Below are 26,954 nucleotides of genomic sequence, written 5' to 3' on the forward strand. Positions count from 1 at the left end.
AGAGTATAAAGTTTTTATTTATTAACAAAAATTTTTTGATTAAAGACTTTTTCTTTTATATGCCTGAAAGGGTTCAACTTAAAATACAACTTTATGCAATATGTATTTACATATTTATATAGCACTTATTATGATAACTACCAAATGAACATACAGAAATTCGTCTAAAAAAACAGTTCAATGTGCCAGAATTCAAATTTCGCGCCAAAAGGTTGACCATGTTTCTCTCATTTCCACTTAGAGGGCGCTCTTCAAGCATTTGTGCCCGGTAAGAATGCAGCCCGCATTTCTCTATCTGTACTTTCTATACTCCGTGCCTCATGCATTAATACCAACATAAAAAAGCTAAAGGTTCATTTACGTCTAGAACACTGGAGCGTAGCGGAATAATTGAATGAATATAGAATCGCAAGTTACTTAGAAATCAATCTGTTCGAATATTTATTCATTATATAACACTAAAATCAGCAACATTGTGCTTAACAAATATTCTATATTCAATTATTCCGCTACGATGCGTTATTTTAGTTTATTATTTTTATGTTGGTACCGAACAGAGGCTTGTCAAGTACTGTCAACCGGTTTATTGAGCGGGAAGTGAAGATAAGTGTAAAAAAACGTTAACATTATTTTTACACCGTTTAAATACTATTGCTGGATTTTAGTTTAAATTATATTGTCCACGTTATTTTATGATGCCTCCTAAAAGGACCAAAGCTGCCATCGAAAAGACCACAAAGGTAAAACGACTTCTGTTCATACATATCCATTATCTTAATTTTACATACAGAAAAGCTTACATATTTATATATAACAGTTAATTAATGATAATTATATTGTATTCTGTGCACTTAATTTAGGGATATTAACATGTCTGCACAGGTATTACCCTTTATTTATAATAAGCCAATCCAATATACATCCTGTAAGTTAGTACTTAGAACATGGAAATTCTATGTTACCAATATCAGCCTGAAAATAGTTAAATACCCTTGATCTAAATTGATTATAAGGCTCCAAGATCCTAACTTTTAAAGTTTTCCTCACAAACGTTCAATCTATTACCATTTCATAATTAATCTATAAAAGTAATAATATAATATTATACAGTAATCATGGTTGGATAGTAATCGATACTGACATTGAATTTAAGAAGAGTCAAGCTTTGTGTGTTTCACAATTGAGGCTGAAACATCAATGAATGCCTTCAAACTGTTGTTGAATAGGAAAACTTATGTATAAATAAAATTTGGGGGGACTGCTCAATCATCCAGAATCACCTTGATGTTGTTTTTGATTGGTGTACAATGAATAAATAACCTCCAAACCTACAGAAGTGCAAGAAGCTCTCTACTATCTAATGCTTATTTCAAAATAAACAGAATCCTTCATTAAAATACAAAGTTTTAATCTTCACCACACATTCAAGTGATATATAAATTACACTGTTATTTGAAGACATGACTATAGATGCATACTTGCCAATAATATGAATAGCTACCCCACAGAGAATTTTAAGAAATCTTAATAGTTTTGTGATTCCTGTGCATCATACTAATAGCTCTGCAAAATCACCAATAAACAAAGTCTGCTAATAAGTACTGTGAGCATATACATTTTTACTAAGAATTAAATAATTTTGTAGAAAAACACACACACAGCTAGATTTAGACTAGGTAACAAAGTTTCGGATAAAGTAGATATCTTTTTGCAATATATTTGAGTTAATTTAATTTTTCAAGTAATTAAATAACTTAAATCCTACTTGCTGTTTTTGTTCCCTTATTAAAATATTGAACACTCCTATCCTTCTTGATACATTAATCTTTTTATAAGTAATTAAAATGTGTTGAAAATAACATTTATTACCTTATACATTACCTATATACATTAAAACTGCAGGGCAAAGTGGTTCAGTTTGCTGATGATACCACCATTTTATGGAATCATAGAGATTCTGATAATGTTAGAGCCAAGGTTTTTAAGGATCTTAAGATTTTATCGGAGTGGTGTGCTGCAAACAAGCTTGTATTTAATGTGGGCAAAACCTTTATTATGGGATTTAAGAGTGACGTTCCTTATGTTTAGTGAAAACTCCCCCTTGCAAAACAAAGAAAGCTGTAAGTTCCTTGGTATTACCATTGATGGTTGCCTTCGCTTCGAAGATCAGATCCTAAATCTTGCATCAAAATTATCCTCTGGATGCTTTGCAGTAAGAATGGCGGGGCATGAGCTGGGAGGCGTAGTTGCACGTTCAGTGTATTTTTCTCTTATTGAGTCCCACCTTCGTTATGGCTTGCCTTTTTGGGGTTTAAGCAACAAGGGATTATTAAACATAATTTTTGTGATTCAAAAAAAGGCAGTTAGATACCTATGTTCCGCTGGGTTTGGAGATTCTTGTAAACTCTTTTTTTTCTTTTTATCTTAGAAACAGCTACTCTTATTCATAAATGTCCTAAGCCTCCCTCTAACACTGGTCATATGACTCGCCAGGTTAATGATTTTCCCTTACCAATCCCTACATCCTCCCTCACCAAGAACTCACTTATATACCTTAGCAAAAAAATTTACAACCATGTTCCTCTATGTATCAGACAAATTTTAGAAGTTAAGAGATTCAACAAGGAATTAAAATCACTTTTATTATCCAGGGCATATTATAGCCTTGACGATTTTTTTAATGATACCTTTTAACCTTGCTCTAGTTTTGTTTCCTGTTAAATAATTTAATTTACTTCTTCTAAATTCTGTTTTATTGACAGCTTTACCTATTTTTTAATGAAATTTATCAAAAAGATGCTTTTTTTTTCTCAATCTGTTTTGTTATGATTAATTTTGGTAATGTGTGTAAATTTTATGGTAAAGTGTTTTAGATGTTATGTTTGTTTGAAATTTAAAGTGAATTTGGAATTTTTTAGGTGTTAGGATGCTTGTACACAAGATTTTGTTGTCTTACGTAATATAGCACATTTTCTTTCTTTCTTTCTTTCTTTCTTTCTTCTTTCTTTACCTTCTGTTATTTTCTTAGGACGTACAAGAGGTGCCATCAGAAGAACCTGTCAAAAAACAGACCCGTAGAAGGCTTCAAAAGGTAATTCTTTGCAATATTAAAGTTTTATGTTTTATTTTGTTGGGTTTTATGCTTTATTAATCATCTCTTTTTTAATAAGGAAATATCAGAACCAGAAGAACCGGCCGATGAACCTGTGAAGAGGCAAAGACATACTAAGTCTAAGAAATCTCAGGTTAGATATAATAATTAAGTTATCAATGGTAAACTGGAACTATTTGGATAAAGTATTGAGTTTTGAGTGCATAATATTCCAAGGAATCTGGATAAATTTAAAAAGTTGAGCCTACTTTTACTATTCTGCTTACTTATAGGGACACCATTTCATACTCTACTTTACTTTCAAGACATACATTTATTTACTGTTTGCAATGTGAAACTTCTATTGCAATTAAAGACTGCCCATGTGGTAAATAAGATTATTACATATATGGCCTATTTATATCATCTTAGCAGAGGAAAAATATACAATTTACTTTAGTGATTTCATATTTACATAGGACACACAAGAAGTTTCATCAAAAGAACCTGCCAAGAAACAGAGTCGCAGGATCAATAAGGTAACTTTATAGTGTTTTACAATTGTTAATGCATGTGAATTTTAATTCTAACATGTTTTTCTAAAAGGAACCAACAGATACAGAACATAATAAATAAAAAATAAATAAGTTAGTAGTTATGTAGAGTCCATAATTTAGTTGCATTGTACACTTCTTCAATTAATGTGTAATAAACTAATTCAAATATAACTTAACAGTTTTGTTTTGAGTTGCTCGATGTTTATTTAATTGGTATTCTGGAAAGTTAACCTAAACAGACCTGATTATGACAGAATATACTTGAAGCATGTGAAAAGATAAAATATTTGGGAGTTATCATTGACAAGAACTTGATATGAGAATATCATATAATTTTCGCTGTGATACAAATAAGAAAACTTGTTTATAAATTCTACATTTTAAGAGACATTTTTTCTGAAAAACTATGCATGCTAGTTTAAAAGCTTTATAGTTGAGTCATTATTGAGATATGGCATAGTTGCAACAGATTGAATGTATAGATCAAATTTAAATCTTTAAAAAGTGTGTGATATGATATCCTGATAGTAATATTTATAAATAAACTTTACAAAAAGACACTCAGGGACTCCAAAAGACAGTGCTGGAGACAGACATGGCCCTACACCACCTTGTGGGGAAGGTGGAGGGTGCTCTGACTAGTGGCAAGGCCTGTCTGTGTGCTTTTCTAGACATTGAAGGGGCGTTCAACAACACCTCTTTCGCATTAATCTGCCAAGCACTCGAGAGCCGCGGCTCAGAACCCTGTTTGGTTGGCTGGATAGAGGCCATGCTCTCGAAACGTAAGGTATCTGCCCAGCTCAACAACGAGATTGTTGAAACGTTGGCGGCTAGGGGCTGCCCGCAGGGAGGAGTATTGTCCCCTACCTTGTGGTGCCTTGTGGTCGACAGCCTGATAAATCTTTTGAACAATGCTGGCCTATACACACAGGCCTACGCTGATGATCTGGTAATCCTTTGCCCGTGGAAAGACGTCGTCTCAATGCGGGGCCCTATGATGAGAGCCCTGCATATGGTGGACATATGGTGCCTCTCGGGTGGGTCTCAGGATTAACCCCAGAAAAGCAGAGCTCCTACTATTCACAAGGAGACGTAACTTTGGCACGCCCCCTGTTATATCTCTAGGTGGCGTGCAGCTGCATTACTCCAAGACAGTTTGATTTCTGGGAATCAAGTTAGATCCCAAACTCTCCTGGTATGATCATGCAGACACCAGAATGAAGAAGACCACCTGCGCGCTATGGGCCTGCAGGCGGGCTTTCAGCAATACCTGGGGTTTGTCTCCTCTAGATCCTCCACTAGATCTACTCGCGCATTGTGAGATCTCTCCTCACATACGGGGCTATCGTTTGGTGACCATGTACGGAGAAAGCGAAAATTCGTGGTCAACTGGACAAAGTCCAACGTCTTGCATGTCTCAGCATAACGGGTTCCATGCAGACGGCGCCAACTAGAGCGCTCGAGGCTCTGCTAAGTCTTCCGCCTCTGGACCTCGTTGTGCAATTCGAGGCAATGAGGACTGCGTACAGGCTATACGTCCTCAGCGAACTACGTGCTGGCGAGACTGGTCACGCAAAAATCTGGTTACGGGCCATGCAGAAATGTCCTCTCCTTCTGATGGGCAGTGACTGCATGGCGCCAGTGACTGTGGACTGCGAGGGATTCGTGACGCACATTGCAGGTAGAGAGGAGTGGCAGCATTCCAACAGACCTGCATTGCTAAATAGGGCGACCATCTGGTACACAGATGGCTCCAGAATGAATAACAGAGCTGGATCAGGGCTTTGTGGTGGGATCCCACATACCAGTAGAGCATACTCGCTGGGGGAGCACGCCACTGTCTTCCAGGTCAAAGTATTCGCTGTATTAAAATGCGGACAGAAAATCCTAAGCTGCGAACACCGCAATACAGTCGTCTCAATATGCTCGGACAGCAGAGCTGCCATTAAGGCTATCACGGCCGCAAAGGTAAGCTCCAAGCTTGTACTAGAGTGCATAAAAGTCCTGAAAAAACTGGTGCAGGTTGGCTGCAGAGTCCAGCTCGTCTGGATACCTGGCCATGCAGGTAATGAGGAAGCGGACTCTCTTGCCAGACTGGGATCCGCGAATGTGCCGATGGGGCCGGAACCCATAGTTGTAGTCGCGTCAATGAACGGTCTGCTGGACAAGTGGACCCACCGAAGATGGACTGAGTCCCCTGGTATGAGACAGGCCAAAGCGCACATAGGTGGGCCCTCTGCCTGTCTCACCAAAAATCTACTACGCCTAAAAAGACGCGAAATTCGGCTAGTGACAGGTCTTTTAACCGGTCACTGGCACTTAAGAAACCATCTCCATACTATCGGTATTGCGGACAACCCGGAATGCCGATGGTGCTGTGAGGAGGATGAAACCGTTGACCATGTAGTCGGGGAGTGTCCAGCACTGACGCGCGCCAGGTTTAAATACTTGGGTAACACTTTCAGTGTACCGAGTGACTTTAAGTCCTTCAGACCAGAAGCCTTATCCAAATATATTTTTTATGATTTACAATACTGTATACAGAGTTTCACTTTTATTTACACTTAATTGCTTACAAAACAGACATATTTTATGCTATAGTTAATGTAAAAATTAAAAAAAAATCTTAGGATCTGGACCCTTTTTTTTAACTCAAAACACTTTCTTAGTAGATGGGAATGGAAAGTGTCCTAATCATTAAACCAAGTAACAAGACTAAAAAGTCAAATTTTTGACACCTGTATCAATTTTCTGTTTTACGGTAGGTCCAGAAGAGCGAACCCGAAAAAGAGGAAGCGAAAAAACCCGAAGTAAAACCAACGGTTAAAGGTAAAAAAACCACTGCTAAACCGGAAGCAGCTCTTTTAAACACCACAGAATCAAAGTGGGATGAAATCGATTTTGGCTGCAACAAAACCACTTCGAGCGGTACTACTTAACTCAATTTTACTTTTTCTATATAACCAATAATGGCTGTTTTCAGGTGAAACCTATAATTTAAAAATTACTTCGTGGAACGTGGACGGTCTTAGAGCTTGGTTTAAAAAGGGCGGATGGAACATAATGGAATACGACAAACCGGATATTTTCTGTTTACAAGAAACAAAATGCAGCGACGATAAACTACCCGAAGAAATGGTCGAAGTAGATGGCTATCATGCTTATTGGTGTTCCAGTAAGAAAGAGGGTAAGTTCCTTTCGTGTTTTTGGGTGTTTATTTCCTCATAATCATTTTAAAAATGTTTAGGGTATGCCGGAGTCGCAGTTTATTCAAAAGTTAAACCTGTTAACGTGAAATATGGAGTCGGTGATGAAAAATACGACGACGAGGGACGCTGTCTTACGCTAGAGTTCGAAAAATTCCATTTGGTTAACGTATACGTTCCTAATGCAGGTAAAAGCATTTTTATAGTTAATTATGGTGAATGTGGTACAACAATGTGATTTTTCAGGTCGAGGACTAGTAACGTTACCAAAACGATTAGAATGGAACGAAGTGTTTAAAGCCTACATATCCACATTAGACAAGACGAAACCGGTTATCGTATGCGGCGATATGAACGTCGCACACGAAGAAATCGACATCGCCAATCCAAAGTCGAATAAGAAGAACGCCGGATTTACAAAGGCAAGTGGTCGTCATCGTTACATGAATGCCAAGTTATTTTGTATTTACTTTTGCAGGAAGAGAGAGAAGGTATGACAGACTTGCTTTCTTCAGGGTTCATAGACACTTTTCGGGAAATTTATCCGGAAGAAAAGGATGTGTATACGTTTTGGAGCTACATGTCCAAAGCTAGATCTAAGAATATTGGCTGGTAAGTTCGGTTTTACGTTATATGATTCATTAAGCATATTGGCTATTTAATTAAGAAACACAGTAAAATTTCTTACTGCATTCCTGCTTCTCAAAACAAACCCTTATGGGAATAATGACATATCAGAGATATCACAGAAATATCACAAATAAAATGAAATGCTGCTATAAGGGACACTTTATATTGTATACGTTGTCCCTTTATAAGTCCTTATGTAACTCACCTATCAATCAATCAATAAAGTCCAATCCTATTTAAACCTGCCGGCGTTTCGCAAAATATATTGCACCTTCAGGGTGAATTCAATATGTTGGACTTAACTCAAAAAGCATAATTAAAATTAACATTTATGTAGAAAACTTTTAGGTGTGTAACATCAGACATATGTACATGGATAAATATATGTACAATACTCTTAAAATATAATTTATCATAGTAAATTAATTCTAGGAATAAATAGTAATTAACGGATTGAATTTGCCCTGAAGATGCAAATATATTTTGCGAATCGTCGGCAAGTTTAAATAGGATTAGACTTTATTTTATTGATCAATGAACCCAATATTACAAACGATATAATCATATTTGTATCGTTAAATAACGATATTTTCTTTTTAATCGGAAGTGTGGGTTGGTAAAACCATTACTAAAAATTCAAAATCCAATTGAGTACGCGTCTTTTATAATAAATTTAGTTAGTAATAAAGGACACTCTTTGAGGCACTCAAGTGAGATTTTCACTCAAAAGAGGACAATTATATGTAGTTTATATTTTTCTGAGTCAAATAATGTTTGAGTTAGATTCGCTTTTACCTAACTACTTGACTTATGGTTTTTTACAATTTTTCACCTTTTAACATTTTCTCTTGTAATATTCAAATTGTTCCAGATATTTTTAAAATTCTTTCACTATATTATAGAAGGCATTCTATATGGATTTCACGTGAGACCATGTATTTCTCAATCGAAAACAATCTGAGCTACAGCAATTTTAGTTTTTGTATAAAATTTCGTTTTTTGAAAATAATTTTGACACTCTTCCAGGCACTCCAGTGAGGTTTTCTTTCACTCAAAGGAGGGCTGTTTCCTGAGAAACAATTTGATATATTATACATTTATCTGAGACACATAGCCTTTGAGTTTGATTCATTTTTACCTACCCACCTGATTTATGGTCCTTGACTTTTTACAATTTTTCACCTTCGGACGTTTTCTCTTGTAATTTTCAAATTGTTTCAGACATTTTAATAATTCTTTCACTATATTATAGAATGCATTCTTAAGACGGATTGTACGTAAAACCATCTAGTTCTCAATCGAACATTTCTGGACAACAGCAATTTTAGTTTTTGAGGTAATTTTTGCACCAAATTTAGTTTTTTTAGGACAACTTTGACACTCTTCGTTGCATTAAAGTTAGATCTACTTTTACCTACCCACCTGATTTATGATCCTTGACTTTTTACAATTTTTCACCTTCGGACGTTTTCTCTTTTAATATTCAAATTGTCCCAGATAGTTTTATAATTCTTTCACTATAATACAGAAGGCATTCTTTAGATGGATTTCACATGAAACCATTTAGTTCTGAATCGAACATTTCTGGACAACAGCAATTTTAGTGTTTGAGGTAGTTTTTGCACCAAATTTAGTTTTTTGAGGACAACTTTGACACTCTTCCAGGCACTCAAGTGAGGTTTTCTTTCACTCAAAGGAGGGCAGTTTTCTGAGAAACAATTTGATATATTATACTGCCAGAAATATAGAAAAATAAAACCCAACTTTAAAAAAAATAACTATTTTAATTACAATTTAAGATTTAAAAATAAAATAAACCAAAAGCAAACAAAATATAAAAGTAGCCGGGATCGACTTAAACTTTCAATAGTCAAAGCCAATCTCCTTTCCTTCAATGCCCGCGTGTATTTCCTTTTCCGAAATTATGCTGAGATCGATATTCCCTTTCATAATATGCCATTGACCTGGACCACGGCGTTTTTGCTCAGCCTGATGATTCTCGGCGAGTCTTAACATTTCCGCTCGGATAGCTGTCACATCCAGCGGTTCCTCTTCAACTGATAAAATCTTGGTACCTGAAACTCGAAAACCCATTAGAGCCTCGCTCGGTGATACGCCAGTTGCTTTATTAAGGGTGCTATTTAAACCCAGCTGTAAATCGGTAATGTTGTCATCCCAGTCGTTATTATTGTTATTACCCCATATTGACGCTAAAGAATCGGTTATTACACGGTTGTACCGTTCAACTTGGCCGTTTCCCCTAGGTAAAGCGACGGCATTTAAATGATGTTGAGAACCGTACTGTTCAACAAAACGCGAAAACCATTTTGAAGTAAAAGCTTTACCGCGATCGTTAATAATTCGCAAATTTTTAAACATGTCTTTAAATGCTTTTATTACATGTGTAGTACCTGTATCTTTAACCGCATATAATAAAATAAATTTTGTAAACGCATCAGTTATTACCAATATGTGAGTGTTGTGTTTATTTGTTTTAATAAGGGGGCCTAAGTGATCGACGTGAACTGTATGAAAGGGTCTAGGAATTTTTGAAATTGGATGTAAGAAAGCGGGTCTTTTACCTGAGCTAGATTTTTAATATAAACAATTTCGAACGTATTTAATAATAAAACGACGCATGCGCGGAAACCAATATTTTGCAGAAACTAACTCGAATGTTTTATCTATGCCGGAACGCACTGTCGTCATGTATCATTCGTAAAATTTGAAATCTAGCGGCTTTAGGTACCCACCACCGTAAACCACTTGAAGTTTAACGAAACACTTTGCCGCCTTTAAGTGCGTAGTCATTAAAAATATCTTTATTTTCATGTTGTTCACCGGATTGTAATATTGATTTAACAGACTGAATTTTTTTTTTGTCGTGTTGTTGAGCGGCTAATAATAAGTCTTCTTCGGCAATAAGAGCTACTGTTTTCAAGTGTTGAAATGAGTTATAAGGGTTTCGACTTAAAGCGTCTGCATGTTGCATTTGATTATTGCTTTTATGAGTAATTTTGTAATCAAACTGACTTAGTTCAAGAACCCAACGAGCGACCCTAGCATTAAGTTCTTTCTTTTCAAAGGTGTATTTGACAGCGGATACAGTCTGTAAAAAATGTAAAATGTTTTCCTAATAAATATTGGCGAAACTTTTTAACTGCCGATATTACTGCTAGGGTTTCTAACTCGAATGAATGGAACCGTTGTTCTCCAGCAGTAGTATGTCTACTATAATAGGCGATGACATGTTGTTTGTTGTCTTTTATTTGTATTAATATACCTGCGACACCTAGAATACTTGCGTCAGTATAAAGTTGTGTTTCGAGAGATGGATCGAATAAAGCGAGAATTGGTTTTTTAATGAGCTGTTCTTTTAAATAATCAAAGGCTTTATTTTGTTCATCTTGCCACGATCACGGTTCGCCTCTATGTAATAATTTTGTAAGGGGTCTGGATATGTTTGCATAATTTTGTATAAATTTGCGAAAATATCCAGTGAGACCTAAGAACTGCCGTACGTGATGAATATTTTGGGGTATAGGAAAATTATTGACGGCTTCTATTTTACGTTCTGAGGGACTAATTACTGCTGCTGAAACAATATACCCCAAATACTCTATTTCCGTTTTTAAAAAGTAACATTTTTATTAGTGTTAATTATTTTTCCTTGTTCGTCAATAAGTCGTAAGTGGTTTGCCAAAACATGAGGATTTGTGATGTTAGCGTGATGTTGTGATGTTCGACAGCAAATTTAATTTGAACATCATCTATGCCCCCGATAATTAAATCAACGCGATCTTCGTCAGTTAGCGGAATTTTTAATTTATAGATTAAAGATAATTTACGGTAAACATATTGATAAAGAGGTTCAGTAAGTATTGGTTTAGAAAACATCACATCTTGTAACAATTTAAACAAACTTCTTCTTGGCCGAAAATTATCTTGCAACATAACACTCCATTCTTCCCACTTAAACAACCTCGTTGGAAGACCCCTGTACCAGATTTCAGTAATACCCCTTAATTTTGATAAGGCCAAGTGAGAAGTTGTTTTATCATCCCACCCATGGATCGATGCGTATTCATTAACTGAATTTAACCATTCGTTAACGTCATTTACCAACGGATCGAATTCAGCAATAATGTTGTTATTAATGGAAATATTACTTACTCCACCTCTTCGGCTTACCAACAACCTGTCAATTCCAGCCACTACGGTCTCACCCATTTTCGAGATGCTTTCAGCCAAAGCACTCGAAGATGTTCCAGATGAGGAGTAGCTTCTAGGGCTGCTCCTAGAGCGGTGATGTCTATCATGCTGCTGAGGCTGACCGTCTCTTCGAGAACGCCTTTTGCGAGCCACCCTATCGTCTTCCACCGTCGACCCAACGCCTTCTCTACTAGAAGAGCGGTTTGAGCCTCGACGACGATGACGTACCACGGCTCTTCCGTCACGCCGAGATTCGCGTTCTCGATATTCGCGGCGCTCATAGTCTTCCTCGTAACGCGGCATTTTCACACACAAAGTTTTTTTTTTTTAGTCTTTAAATAAACTAACACGCAAGCGTATAATCCCATTTCTGATGTCAGAAATATAGAAAAATAAAACCCAACTTAAAAAAAAAATAACTATTTTAATTACAATTTAAGATTTAAAAATAAAATGAACAAAAGCAAACAAAATATAAAATTAACCGGGATCGACTTAAACTTTCAATAGTCAAAGCCAATCTGCCCTTCCCTTCAATGCCCGCGTGTATTTTCTTTTCCGAAATTATGCTGAGATCGATATTCCCTCTCATAATATGCCATTGACCTGGACTACGATGACGACGGTACCAAGCCAGGCTATATGCACGTGATCCTTATTCGGCATATTTCTTACAATTTTACCTACCCACCTGATTTATGGTCCTTGACTTTTTACAATTTTTTACCTTCGGACGTTTTCTCTTGTAATTTTCAAATTGTTTCAGACATTTTTATAACTCTTTCACTATATTATAGCATGCATTCCTAAGACGGACTTCACGTGAGACCATTTAGTTCTCAATCGGAAATTTTCTTAGCTAGAGCAATTTTAGTTTTTGAGATAGTTTTTGGACCAAATTTAGTTTTTTGGGGAAAACTTTGAGGCACTCAAGGAGGTTTTCACTCAAAGGAGAGCATTTTTGTGAGGAACAATTTTTCTGAGTCTAATAGTTTCTGACTTAGATTCACTTTTACACATCCACTTGATTTGGGGTCCTTGACTTTTTACAATTTTTCACCTTTTTTCTTGTATCTGCTCAAAAATTTAAAAAGTCAATATAAAATACAAATTAATAAATCAACACTGCCAGACTTTCTTCCTTCTTACAGTACTACCACAGCTTTAACTCAATTAACAGACGACATTTTTTGAAGTTGGGTTTTTCTAAATCATTTGACAAAATTCGCCATAAATTGTTTTTAGCTAAATTAAAATCATTCTTCCCCTTCTTCTTTCCACCGTTTCTTGCAGGTTATAAGTCTCCGAGTTTATATCATAATTTATTTATTTTAGGTAGTTGAAAAATAAAAAACATTTCAGGCAATTTTAGCCCAGGGGATTGAATGAACGCACTTCAATTGCCTGGACGAATTAAGTCATTCGTCTTCTTTTTACATTTTCTTGCAGGTTATAAGTCTCTGGAGTTAGATCATAATTCATTTATTCCAAACAGTTGAAAAAGGAAATATTTCAGGCAATTTGGGTTTGTGGAGCTTCAGGGGATTAAATGAACGCAGTTTCAACTGGCTGGTCGAAGTGGATCATTCTTCCTCTTCTTCTTTTCACATTTTCTTGCTAGTTATAAGTCGTTGGCTTTGGATCATAATTTATTTATTCCAGGCAATTGAAAAAGAAAACATTTTAGGCAATTTCGGATTGTGGAGCTCCAGAGGATTGAATCAACGCAGTTGAACTGCCTGGACGAATTAAATACTTCTTTCTACGTTTTCTTGCAGGTTATAAGTCCCTAAGTTTAAATTATAATTTATTTATTTTAGGCACTTGAAAAACAAAAAATATTTCAGGAAATTTGAGGTTGTAGAGCTCCAGAGACTGAATGAAGGCAGTTCAACTGCCTGGACGAATTAAGTCATTATTCCTCTTCTTCTTTCCACACTTTCTTGCAGGTTATAAGTCCCTGGGTTTAGATCATAATTTATTTATTCCAGGCAGTTGAAAAAGGAAATATTTCAGGCAATTTGGGGTTGCAAATTGACTTTGCTTACTGGGATACTTTTTACCAAACTTTTACGAAGTTTTTTTCTATGGGTTTAGTGAAACTGCTCATTGTTTTAAGGTAATTTAAAGGTGTGGAGCCCCAGAGGATTGAATGAACGCATTTCAATTGCCTGAACAGATCAAATCATTCTCACTCTTCTCCTTTCCACATTTTTTTGCAGGTTATAAGTTCCTGGGATTAGATCATAATTAGGGGCAGTTAAAAAAGGCAACGTTTTAGGCAATTGCGGATTTTGGAGCTCCAGGGAAGTGAATGAACACAGTTAAACTGCCTAAACGAATAAAATTAATCTTCCTATTTTTCTTTCAGGATCATATTGTATTTACTCTAGGCATCAAAAAAAGAAATACTTCAGGCAATTTGGGGTTGTAAATCGACTTTGCTTACTGCGATACTTTTTACCAAACTTTTACCAAGTTCTATGGGTTTAGTGAAACTGCTCATTGTTTTATATCCCCAAGTCAAGAATGCGATTATGTTCGTTCCTAATTAGATTGCTCTGTTGCAAATTGATAAAATTTAAAAAGCTTATTAGTGGCTCAACTGAATTGGAAGTCGTGCATAGGTTTTTGCCAATGATTTGAAAATAAGAAGAATTTAGTATAAGTAGCATCAACGTGCTTGTCACTCTACAGGAAGTTTTGATATTGGCCTTTATTAATTATATGATTCTTTCAGGAGATTAGACTATTTCATAATCTCCAACAGGCTGATGAAAAAAGTATGCGACAGCGTAGTGAGGAATCTCGTATACGGATCGGATCACTGCCCCATCACCCTGTTCGTTCATATTTAAGTTATTTATACTATTTTTTATGTCAAGTTAATTGTAAGTTACCGTTTTTTTGCGCATCTGAACTTCAGCCCTTTATTATATGGGTAACATTTGTTTCAGTCATAGAGTAATAAACATGTAAAAATTTGTTATTCTTCCTATTAGGATTAGATTAAGGAGTCAAGTTGTTTTTTTTATTTGTTTTAATGTGTTAATTAATAAAGTGTTTTTTGTATTTTTAAAATAAATAAAGCATTCGAAATGTTACGTAAGTGTTTATTTACAATTCTTCCAAAACGACATTGAAAACTATTTTAGCTTGATAAATAGCCCCACTCGTTAAACACATCTTCGGCCTCCTCAGACTCTTCGTTCGGTTCTCGTAGTTTTTCTTCGTTTCCATCGATAACGCCCGCAATAGCTTCGGTGTAATACGGATAAAGCTGGAAATCTCCCAATTTTTTACCATCTAAAAACATGTAAGACTGACAACACCGCTGACAGAGCAACGTTTTCTCTTGGGTTAATCGATCGCTGTTCGCTACCAACCAAAAACCGTACTGGCAGTTACACATGAAGCAAAACGTCTGGTGATTCATCTTGTGTTTAATTAGTTTGGGATAACTATAAACAAACCATTGGTTTTAAGTGAAAAAAAAAAAAGAATTCCCCTCGGATCTACGTACTTTTTGGAATCCAAATCGTCGCTGTACTGTGCGAGTCTGACATCCGAGAATGTCAGTATGTGCTCACAGTTGGCCTGATGTACGTAAACATACACATACCCAAAACGTGGTTTTAATTGACTGAGTCTAACCTATAATAATCGATATCAGAAGAGATTATTTAAAAAAAAAAACACAACTCTTACGTTCATTGTATCAGTTTTAAATTGACCAATATTCTTTTTGCTCGCCCAATCTCTCACGACCTCCGAGAGGTCAATTGAATTTCGATGGGTCATGTCATTGTAAAAGACACCCTCTATAAAGAAAAACCTGGAAGGATATTCATCCTAAAAACATATTACTACGTCAACAACTAGATAACTTAAATTTTAGACATTTTGACCTATTTAGTTAAGTATACCCAATATTGCTTACTCATTTCAATGCGACAACAGACTAGTCTTTACTTACACAGTGGAAAAAAATATATAACTCCCAAAACAAACAAAATTTACATTCTTTAACTCGGCATGTTGAGATACCTATTTATTGGTCGACCTATATTAACACTTAATGTAATACTTAAACTCTGCATCTTGAGATACCTAGTTGTTGCCCTAGTGTTATTTAAGTTATTCGCCGTTACCTTCTCGATCTGTGTGAGATATCCAGTGGTGTGTTTGAAACAACAGGTGCCTTATCAGTGTTAAAACAATTATTTTAAAGTGGTTTATTATAAAAAAATGACGTCAAGAGGAAAGAAAATGTTAGAAATTTTACGTCGGCAATCGGAAAATATTGAAGGTATGTGATAATTAACTTTAATAAACTTACAATTAAAATAAAGCCAGAAAGTGAGGTTATGTAAATACATCAAATGAGGGTATTTAATTTTTTTCAGTTGTTTAGCAGGGTTTTACAAATTAAAAACTCGGTTTAATAGGGGAAAAGGCTCGCCTTATGGATGTTAGTCTAAACCCATTAATTTTTTTTTTATATTTTAGAGAGATATTTACGAGATTTTCTATCTATATTAAAACGAAATTCGGGTGTATGTTTTTAATTGTCTCTGGTTTTATTTCAAAAACTATTTTTCGGCACTTTTTCATAGCAACGTCTGGGTACAGCACCTTATCTTATTGTAGTTGCTGTTTGTCCGTCAGAAGAACCCAAGCCAGAAGTAAACGATGGACAAAAGGTTGTGAATGTTATAGACAACACATCAATATCGCACAGAGAGCCCTATTCTAATGCGCAACAGACTACAGGTATTTTTTTGCATAATATCAAAACCTCTGCAGATACTTTTTGGATGAATTTACCTCTTAGCAATACATCTTATTCTTTCAAATTATGATTATTTGCCTGGTCCCAGTAATCAACGTTCTCCTTTATCATACAATTTGGAGTCAGATATAGAACCATTTTTACCCGAGGTTTTAGAATATGTTCCAAGTTCTTCAGCTGAAACATCTGTAGAAGAATTAGGTATTGAAAACTCGACTTTGACAACAGACATACAACTCGAAGGTATGGAAGAATTTCCTTCGAAAACCCAAAAATCTAGAAAGAGGAAGAGGAATCCAAATGAGTGGAAAAAAAATATTCCAAAAAAAAGGAGACAGCATGGCGAAAGTTATATCTCCAGCAGAGGAAAATACGTTCCTGGAGTGTCATTAAAGGATCCGTGCACGGCAAAATGTAGAAAAAAATGCAGTAACAAATTAACCCACGATGATCGTCTCAAAGTTTTTCAAAGTTACTATCAGCTTGATTCATACGAACAACAAAGAAATTTTATACAGAGCAACACAGAAAAAATAGCGCAAGAAAATTCTAAGCGCAAAAATACTATTATCTTTTTCTTGCCTTCCGTTGAAGCAAAGATTCAAGTTTGTAAGACCATGTTTATAAATACTCTGGGAATACGGAAAGGGGTGCTAGATATCGCCATGAAAAAACGAATGGAAGGAAATATTACTTCAAAGGATAAAAGGGGCAAAGGTCTAAAGAATGCCACACCTCCTGAAGTTTTAGAAGGAGTAAGAAAACATACTGAAAAATTTCCTGTCATGGCCTCGCATTATCGTCGAGAAAAAACTCAAAGGAAATATTTAGAGTCTGATCTTAATATTACTATTATGTACACAATGTATAAAAACGAGTGTTTAGAGAATAATTTGCCATTTGCAACTTCTTCAGTCTACAGAAAGATATTTTGTGAAGAATATAACCTGGGTTTTTTCCGGCCCAGAAAGGATCAGTGTCGCACATGTATGACTTACAATACACCTGGTAGCATAAAAACTGAAATTATAGAAGCTAATTATCAAGCCCATCTAGCTGCCAAAGAGAAGGCTCGCCAGGAAAAAAGGTCGGACAAGGCATTTAGCTGAAAGCTCCAACAACAACATTTTATGCTGCAATTTTGATCTCCAACAAATTCTCATGACTCCTAATGATCCGTCAAATAATGCGTTGTTCTATAAACAGCGATTGAAATCCTTTAATTTTACTATCTATAATGTTGTGTTGAAACAAGGAGACTGCTACATGTGGGGTGAAGTTGAAGGCAATCGCGGAAGTTGCGAAATTGCTAGTTGCCTCTACAGCTATTTTAAATCATTACCTGAAAATGTTAAAAGCATTATTTGCTACAGTGATATGTGGAGGACAAAATCTTAATAAATATGTCGCAGCAATGTGTTTAACAGCAGTTCAGGAAATTCCAACTCTCGAAACAATCGATCTAAAGTTTCTCGTCATGGGACATAGTGAGATGGAGTGCGATTCTATGCACTCTGCTATATCGACAGAACTAAAGAGAGTTCGAAAAGCAAACTGGCCTAAAGATTATAAAACTATAGCCCGGTGCGCAAGAAGAAGAGGTAATAAGCCATATTTGGTTCACAATATAACACATAAACAAATTCTTAACTGGAAAAGTTGCGCAGACCGAAAGTTAATTTTCAGAAAAGAAGATGAAAGCCGTAAGGTGGTTAGTTGGCAGAAAATTTGTTGGCTAAACTTTTCAAAATCGACACCTTTCATCATTCACTTTAAAGAAGATTTCGATGGTGAGTTCAGACGACTAAACTGCAATCGCAAAACAGGTATATCTTCTGCAAACAATACTTTAAAGCCCTTGTATAAAAATCAGCTACCTCTTAAGAAAGAAAAATATGACGACCTTATATTTAAAATGAATCCCCCAGCCCTTTCTAGTGAGTATAAAAGATTTTATGAAAATCTCCCATTTCAAGGAAATTCACGTAAAACGCTTCAAAACATAGAAGATTCCGATAGTGACATAAGTGATAATGACATTTAAGTAGTGGATTTCTTACTGTTTTGTTAAACCCGCTACTCACTATTCATTGATGCACCGATTTGATGCTCTGATTCGCAAATCATTGCTATTTCTCATCCTATATTTACAATGTAAAAATTTGTGAATCCTGAGTAGCGGGCTTTACCGTTGTCCTAAATTTGTTCATGAGTCTCAAATAAAGTTTAATTCAATGGATGTTTTTTTGTTTAACTGGCAAGTAGGTATTTATAACTAGATATCTTTTTTGGTTCAATAAATGTGGAGCAACAACTAACAACTTTTTCTCTCCTTTTTTATCAAATTCTTCAAAAATATAAAAATTTGATTGTATTCTAGATAACCAAATTATAGCCTAATATGCATTATATCTTTGTAAAAGTTAAACATTTTTTATTATTTAGAAGGTGTATTTTTTTCGCGACTTGAATTTTTAAACTGCGTTTTCTCAAAACTATGAATTTTAAGTTATCTAGTTGTTGCATTATAGAGGCGATATTAAGTTACATAAACCGAGACGTCCTACCTTGGCGCTTTTAAAATCGGGGAAATCCACATCGATGCTCTCGACTTCCTTGCAAATCAACGAATCTGACGGACATTTTATCGCATTGGCTAAATCTAATAGTGTATTCGTGGCTAACAATTCCAAGTCGTATTGGACCCTAATATGGTCGTTTGTTATTTTACCCTGTCTCATTGCGTTACTAGCGACAAATGGAACATGCATCAAAGTTTTGATAATGAATGTTGAACCTGGTTTAATGTCTGTAGGGTTTTTCTGCAATTAAAAAAATAAGTCAGTAATGATTATGTAATTAATTCTAGTCCCTTTACTTTACTACTTTGCCTCTTTTGATCCTAATGTATCTTGCGACAGCTTAATAATGAAATATTTCATAGAGCAGTTCCGCTTAAAATCGTTAAAAAATATAAATTTCCAGTCTGGTTTAATTCTGATATCATAAAAAATATCAAACTAAAGAATTTAATTCGAAAAAACTCAAGAAATACAGAACTCATTACTATGAAAGTCGGTTTAAAATAGTTCGAAGCAATATTAAAGAACAAATTAGGGTTGCTTACTCCTCCGATTTTTGGAACTATGTGCAGAACAAGAAAGGAATTTCGCGTATTCCCGGAGTAATACTGTTTCAGGATCGTACAATAAAAGATCCACAGCAAATTGTTGATGCATTTGGAACTTTCTTTCAAAGCGTATATATTGAGTCGGGCCCATCTAGTATTAATGTTGGTATTGAATCGAGCCAGACTATTAACAACTCTCTAAATTGCTCTTATAATTTTTCGGAAGATGAAATTGTCACCGCCTCTAATAAACTAAAAATTACCGATGGAGTACCAAGTCTTGTCGTTAAAGATTGTATTCGCGCTTTATCAGGGCCTATTGCCCACATATTTAATCTTATCTTGTCTTCAACAGTATTTCCCGATAAATGGAAGACTGCAAGAATATCCCCGATACTCAAAAAGGGACCGAAGAACGACATTCAAAATTACAGAGCTATATCGATCTTATGTAATTTCTCCACACTTTTTGAAATAGTTCTTTATAATAGAATATATGCCCATGTCAAATTAAACATAGCACCTAATCAATTTGGTTTCATCAAAAATCGCTCCTGTACAGTAAACCTGGCTTGCCTAAATGAGTATCTGTGTCAGCATTTGGATAATAGAGGTCAGGTTGATGTAATATACCTTGATTTCTGCAAAGCTTTTGACCAAATTGACCACTTTGTATTTCTTCATAAGCTAACATTTTTTGGTTTTTCTACGGATTTAGTTGCTTTGCTAAAATCTTACTTACGAGGCCGTAAACAGTTTGTTGAATATGAAGGCTTTAAGTCTCCTATATATGAAGTGTGCTCGGGAGTTCCGCAAGGATCTAACTTGGGCCCGCTTCTCTTTTTATTATTTATAAACGATCTTGCCAATTTACTGTCTTGTCAGAGTTTACTGTTTGCGGATGATATAAAATTGTTCACAAAAATAGATACTGAAGACGGTTGCGAATTCCTTCAGGTAAATCTTAACAACGTAGAGAATTGTGCAATGTCAATAGACTATATTTAAATGTTAATAAATGCTCTATTCTCTCATTTTCTAGAAAACTGTTGCCAATCAATTTTGACTATAGAGCAAATAATGTTGTGTTGACCAGAGTGGATGAGGTGATTGATCTGGGAATTACTTATGATGCAAAATTAAGTTTCGCTAAGCATATAGCAAAAATAGTTTCTGACTCTGCCAAATTGTTGGGTTTTGTTTATCGAAAACTGTCGGCACTTTGAAAATATTAATACTTTAAAACTACTTTTTTCACTTACATAAGCTCAAAAATAGAATACAGATCTCTAATTTGGTACCCAATTTATAGCTGATAGATGATATATTCAGCGCAAGTTTATGAAGTATCTCTGGTTTAGAGAGGAAGGTGTCTTTCCAGCCAGAGGTTTGGATAGTCAATTATACTTAAATAAATTTATTATTATACCCTTAGCAAAAAGAAGAGAAATTCTTTCCATAAAATTCTTATATAACCTTATTCATAACAAGATTGACTATCCCACCCTTTTGGCCGGATTAAATTTTCGGGTACCAATAATAAACTCTAGGCATTTTAGATTATTTTATGTAAATCCCACTAGGTCTAATATTTTGTTTAAATCCCCTATTAATATAATGTATCAGAATTATATTAATAAGAATTTACACGAAAGGTTCGATATTTTTGTTGACAGTTTAATGTCCATTATAGAAGGTATTAAGTAAATAGGTGATGCAGAGTCTTTCTAGTATGTATATAGATAGTCTGTTTAAGTGCATAGAATGTTAAGCATTTTGATTTTTCATTTTTATACTTATTTTGGTAAATATTTCTTTTCCTTTTATTCTTTCCTGTAATTGGGTAACAAACCTGTTGGAAATAAATGCCTCTTTTTTTTTTCTTACATATGTCAAAAGATGATAACTGAACAGTATAAATTAGAAATAAGCACAGTTCAATAAGGACAAATTAAATTACCTAAATGTTTGGATGAATATTGAGAGGTTGTATGACTCATTGAAGCTTATAGTGATTTGGATACTATATGGTTGGTGGTCAGTGTGTAATAATCTTTCCCTACACGTGAAAAAATGTCTTTGAATAAATTTCTTCAAGGGGGCACAGAAATTTAATGCTGGATGTAACATCAATAATGACACTTTACAGTGTCTTTCTATAATCAAAGATCTTGAAGTCTGATTTGAAGAGAAATTGTAATTTTCTGAGCATAATGTCAGAGAATAGACGATTCACAGCCATCTTTACTATAGCCGCGAACATCGCAAGGCAACACCGCGAACCGCTTATGCTTCCGGATCGATTTAATAGCCGTATTTAACGGGACTCGGCAACGATTTTAAGTTTTTTTGCTAACAGAAATGCCCGTTTTGTTGAAGGCATTATGCTATTCATTGGAAAATAGATTTGATATGATTTTTTAACTTTATTTTCATAATATCAAGATTATATCCCAATTTATACAACAAAAAAAAAATTACCTCTGGATGTTTACTATATTATTGATCAAATATTTTTTGGCTTTTTTCGAATAATAATTGTACATATGGTAAATAAATGGTGGATACAAAGTGTTAAATTGTAAATTAACATGCAAAGCCTGAATTATTACATATTATACAGGGTGGTACATAATAAATGTAAAAAACAATGATTGTTTTAAATTGAAAGTTAAGTATCATAAAAAATGTCGTCAAAAACACTTACAGAAATAAGTATGAGATTGGGTGATTTTGAACACAAAATAGCCAGGATACAGGGCAGATCAAAGCATATATAGCAATATATATCAAGCAAGCATAGCATATAGTGCAAGGCGAGGAAGTATATAACATAAAAGACATCACAATGGTTGATTGTGAATAACGTTTATGCTTTGACAGGAGATTTATTTGATCAATTAAAACTAAAAGCCTGTTACAAAGATTGTTAGTTTTCTCAGATACGTTCGAGTTCTCATTATTATAACAATTGGCTAATTCCGAGGCTGATTCCAAATCACAATTATTATTAATTAAAATAATGCCTCTCTTTAAGCAATTTACGCTTTTTTTTAAGAATAAAGTGATTCTTGAGCTGATGGTTCACAAGTAGACAACAAATTCTCTAGCTGAGACCACCTATTTAGTGTCAATTCAAAAGGTAAAATCCATTTCAGGTCAATATGGGTCAGTTCATTCCTATTTATAAACACTTTTACTTTCATGTCGCTCTCTACTATGACTTGATTAGCGATATTTAAACAAGTATTATTCAAATTTAAGGTGTAAAAACATATTTTTTAAATTAGCAACTATTTTTACATTCTACAACTCTAAAATATCAATTTTTTTAAGATAATTATTTATTATCATATGAAAATTTGTAATAAGATCTGATTGTTCAAATTCAAGATTGTTGAGTTCGAGACGATGTTCATGTTCTTTATTTCTTTCTTCTGGACTCTTTCGAGGGAGAGGAACCTTTTTTGAAAGATATCCAGGTAAATTTGGAAAAATTTGAGGAACTGCTGAAGGAACTAATCGAGTTTTAGTAGGTATTTTTGTTGTTGTGCCATTTGGCAAAAGATAAATATCCTCCCGAATGATGTCAGTGGGGGCAAAATGCTTAGCACAAACAACAGAATGCTTAGTAGGAGTCCAGTTGTCTCTAGGAATTGCTTTCAGCCATTTACTTTTAATTTGCTCATCTTTAGGAAAACCAAACACCAAATTAGCTCCCTCGCCTGCATCTAATGAAGTTTTGTAATTGGATTTGCATCCAGGGACACAGCATGGACTTAGCATGTTAAAAATGTACAAATATTATACAAATATTATATAAACTTACCTACTACTGGCTACTACAACTCCTAACCCTGACTTAAACTACTTACTGACCACATATTGTTTACAAGTAGGGAGACAAATACCTACACCAATTTTCCATATTTCTCCATAGGTATATTAAGCTATAAAGCAATATATTATTATCCACAGACTAACCAAATAAATAAACTACCACAAGTTCAAAATAGAAGTCACAAAACCATTTTAAGCAAGAAAGCCAAGAAACACACAATAATAACTATTAGAGTAGGGTTTTAAAATTGAGCCTTAACGTTAGTAATTTAAATTTAAGCACAAAAATCCAGAATTTTAAGAGAGAAACGAGGTAAACACCCACGGAAACCTCTGCGATTACCTACTAATATATGGGGTTTCGAAGATGGCGGCGTCGATCGACTCGCTATGTTGCCGATGTGATGATGTTCGTGGCTAGAGATAAAGAAGGTTGTGACAGATTACAAAAGTTCTGGGATTTGTTATCCATAACTCAGTTACTATATAATAGTAAACCTGCATAAATTAAGGCTCCGGGGATGGTTGCTTTTAAAACTAATATAAAAAAAATTAATGAGTTATATGGGTGCAAACCAAGTATGGTATGTTTGCTCTCATCTTTTATACTTGTTTAGTTCATTCAGTGTAGAGTAAGTTTTAATATATTTCATTTACAGATAGGTATTAAAATATGTTTAGAAGTATTCTCTGCCTTTGTAAGTATAATTTCTTAACTACTAATTAATTATAAGCACCAATTAGAGCCTCATTTCGAAAATTAAAATAGCAAGAATTATATCATATTTATCGCATGACAGTCAATATCTACATCACTCCTCATAAATATTTTAATTTACCTCACTTTTAAAAGAGCGTGTACTCTCTAGCAATCTTAAACCAAGTGTTTTACTAAACTTTTCCTTAAGTCTCACTGTACTTAGGTGCCTTACTGCATCAGTAATAGGATGAGTTTCCGGAACTGATTTGTCAATGTTCGTAAGGGGTAATTTTGGATTTTCACTAGCCACAGTAAGCTTATCTACTCTAAAAAAATTATGCTTAATAATTAATAAACATTAATCACTAATTACGTACGAGCAAAGAGACTCAAGTTCCTTAACATCATCTACTGATAAAGGTAATTTAAAATCATCTACCAGTATTTCGGTTCGCAAATTCAACCTGTTCTCTTCTAGAAATGCATTGGCGGTATCTTGCAGACGTGGGCATTCCTTTTTGAATTCTGTAAAATATTTCTCGAGATCAATTGGTTCTGTGGCTCGAAATAATTCTGGCGGGTAAACTAGTTCCATTTTTTAATATTCTATGTTTGTGCCTAAAAAGACATACATAGTAATATCGTTTAGGATTTTCTATATATAATGTTGCAGGCCTAATATATGCTTATAAACTTTAGACGTGTTTGGCTGTAGTGAATTTGAAGGCCATTGAACACTCTAAATGAGAGATTTAACAGATTTTTTAGGCACAATTCTAATGTATAGTAAACTAGTTTGTTATTTACATGATGAGAAATATAATATTGTAGCCTTGCTAGTATATAAAGACATTTTAGGAAGTTTATAACCATCTTTGTGACTCCAAGACACTAGTAACTTTTAGGATGTTTGTTACCTCTTGAATTATAGCGATTACTTAGGATTTAGTGCAATACCTTATAAGAAACAGTTTCACCTTATATAGCTGTAAACGTACTTACAGTTAACAAAGTATTGAAGTTATTAAATACTTAGAAACCTTGAATGTCTTTTTTATCACAATATAAACAAACAACAATATTTTTTTACAATTGAATATGTCAACTGTCAACTACAACTGTCAATTAGGATATACAACCTAAAGGTACATTCACAATATAGAAAACAAAGGTAAATTCACAATATAAAAAGTGCGCAACGGAATAAATATACAGAATTTTTACAAAGTTGAGTCATTTACTTTAACGCCTTGTAGAACTCGTCAAAAGAAGTTAAAATTTACCTATATAAAAGTTACATAATAAAAGAGTTACTTCACATTACTGAAAACTATATTAAAAAAATCTTTATTAAGTTAAATGGCTATAAGCACTTTAAAAATCCTAAAAACTTTAGAAGACTGCGAAAGAGATTACCAACCAACTCTAAAAAGTACATTAAATCAATAATAAATGAAAATGGTGGTGTGAAAATTTCAGATCCTCTTATTTTAGCAAATACATTCTTTAGGTCAATAGGTGCCAAATTGGTAAGCCAAAAGTAAGGGTTCAGAAGTAAAATTAAAAGATAAAATAATAAGTTGAAGTTCCTTGTTTCTTTACCCCATTACAATGACCTAATTAAAACAATTAGTCCTCTTAAGAATATCTTTATGAGGAGCGAGGATAATACTTCTTCAGCGATTATTAAAAAATTACACTTTCTTAATAAAACCTTTGAAGCATCTAGTAAATAGTATTCAGCTGTGGTGTTAACCCAACAGTTTTAAAGGTCAAATCAGGTGACAAGAAAGAAAAAACTAATTACAGACTGATTGCACTAACAAGTATTCCTAATAAGATCCTGGAGAAATGCATTAAGTTAAGATTATATCCTTTTCTGGAACAAGAAAAACTTCTTTCTAACTATCAATTTGGATTTGGCTGAGACTGAGGATGCCGTTGCTGAAATAACTCATTTCATAAGTTTAACGAAGGGTACAAGCCATTGATCGACAAAATTCTTAGACCTTTCAAAGGCATTGGACACTGTGGCATTCTCCTTGAAAAACTTGAGTATTTGGGTATTAGACGTCCTTTTTTAAAACTTTTTGAGATATATCGTTCTACGAATCATATGCAAATAGTAAAATTGACAATACAATTAGCCAGGGACAGAAAGTGAAGTGTAGTATTCCTCAGGGTACCGTACTTGGCGTCTTCTAGGATGTTCTTCAGGTTAAATCGCTTGTACCCTTAAATATTACTGTTCTTGTATTGTCTTCCGCACTTCACTATGAGAAACTTGAGCTATGGTTCTAGTAGTCCTTGTTGCGTCGTTGTCTCCTCGTTGATGTTTTAAGTACCCTGTGTCACGAAGTCTATTAAGATGATTTTTTAAAGAAAACCTTTTCACATACAATTATTTTGTTGCCACTCTCCATGAATAAGTATTATGTCCATTAGTTCATTGTTTTTGTAAACATGGACATTCATTTCATACATTTCATTCTTCCGGACAAAATAATCCGAGAAATTAATGAAATATGCACTATTAAAGTACTGATACAACTGATCAAATCGATTAAATAAACGGTAGGAGCAGTAAACATAAAATGGCAAGAATTTACAAGGCATTCGCCGGGAATATCAAAAAAATATTTTTGGCAAGTCCTACAAGCAGTTAAAATGAATTACTTATATTTATTTATTTTTTTTTTTATTAACGGAATCCATTTACAAAAGTATTACATAGCATACCCATACAAACATATATATTCAGATACAAAACTATCTATAAATCAGTGAAAGGTGTAG

The 26,954-nt window shown here is 34.4% G+C and overlaps 2 protein-coding genes across 9 annotated transcripts; one reads left to right on the plus strand and one right to left on the minus strand.

Annotated features, from left to right (window-relative positions):
• The first annotated feature begins 578 nt into the window (after positions 1 to 578).
• Positions 579 to 14,800, plus strand: LOC126745093 (DNA-(apurinic or apyrimidinic site) endonuclease). 2 transcript variants are annotated; one of them, XM_050452797.1, is made up of 10 exons: positions 579 to 740; positions 3,029 to 3,091; positions 3,171 to 3,245; positions 3,571 to 3,630; positions 6,414 to 6,576; positions 6,632 to 6,835; positions 6,896 to 7,042; positions 7,101 to 7,280; positions 7,337 to 7,466; positions 14,437 to 14,800. In XM_050452797.1, the coding sequence occupies exons 1-10, from the start codon at positions 693 to 695 to the stop codon at positions 14,552 to 14,554; spliced, it is 1,188 nt and encodes a 395-aa protein (XP_050308754.1). In that variant the 5' UTR covers positions 579 to 692; the 3' UTR covers positions 14,555 to 14,800. The 2 variants fall into 2 exon arrangements, with proteins under 2 accessions (XP_050308754.1, XP_050308755.1); XM_050452798.1 differs by lacking the exon at positions 3,571 to 3,630.
• On the minus strand, positions 14,796 to 25,256 carry LOC126745092 (snRNA-activating protein complex subunit 3). Of its 7 annotated transcripts, none has more exons than XM_050452790.1 (7): positions 25,161 to 25,256; positions 24,536 to 24,776; positions 24,298 to 24,484; positions 19,056 to 19,310; positions 15,405 to 15,548; positions 15,220 to 15,350; positions 14,796 to 15,157 (listed from the first exon to the last, which is right to left on the minus strand). In XM_050452790.1, the coding sequence occupies exons 2-7, from the start codon at positions 24,751 to 24,753 to the stop codon at positions 14,848 to 14,850; spliced, it is 1,245 nt and encodes a 414-aa protein (XP_050308747.1). In that variant the 5' UTR covers positions 24,754 to 24,776; positions 25,161 to 25,256; the 3' UTR covers positions 14,796 to 14,847. The 7 variants fall into 7 exon arrangements, with proteins under 7 accessions (XP_050308747.1, XP_050308748.1, XP_050308752.1 ...); XM_050452791.1 differs by having other exon boundaries at positions 25,116 to 25,232; XM_050452795.1 differs by having other exon boundaries at positions 24,298 to 24,479; positions 24,536 to 24,683; positions 25,161 to 25,217.
• Positions 25,257 to 26,954: the final 1,698 nt, after the last annotated feature.

The sequence above is a fragment of the Anthonomus grandis genome, chromosome 15, assembly GCF_022605725.1.
Source record: "Anthonomus grandis grandis chromosome 15, icAntGran1.3, whole genome shotgun sequence".
Lineage (NCBI taxonomy): Eukaryota > Metazoa > Arthropoda > Insecta > Coleoptera > Curculionidae > Anthonomus > Anthonomus grandis.

Bases quoted from the DNA above. Each gene is read 5' to 3' on its own strand.
- LOC126745093 (XM_050452797.1), top strand. From the start codon at position 693: ATGATGCCTCCTAAAAGGACCAAAGCTGCCATCGAAAAGACCACAAAG. The intron at 3,631-6,413 runs GTAACTTTATAG...GTTTTACGGTAG, and splicing joins AGAGTCGCAGGATCAATAAG to GTCCAGAAGAGCGAACCCGA. The intron at 6,836-6,895 runs GTAAGTTCCTTT...AAAAATGTTTAG, and splicing joins GTGTTCCAGTAAGAAAGAGG to GGTATGCCGGAGTCGCAGTT.
- LOC126745092 (XM_050452790.1), bottom strand. From the start codon at position 24,753: ATGGAACTAGTTTACCCGCCAGAATTATTTCGAGCCACAGAACCAATT. The intron at 24,485-24,535 runs GTACGTAATTAG...TAATTTTTTTAG, and splicing joins GAACTTGAGTCTCTTTGCTC to AGTAGATAAGCTTACTGTGG. The intron at 15,158-15,219 runs GTACGTAGATCC...GTTTGTTTATAG, and splicing joins GACGATTTGGATTCCAAAAA to TTATCCCAAACTAATTAAAC.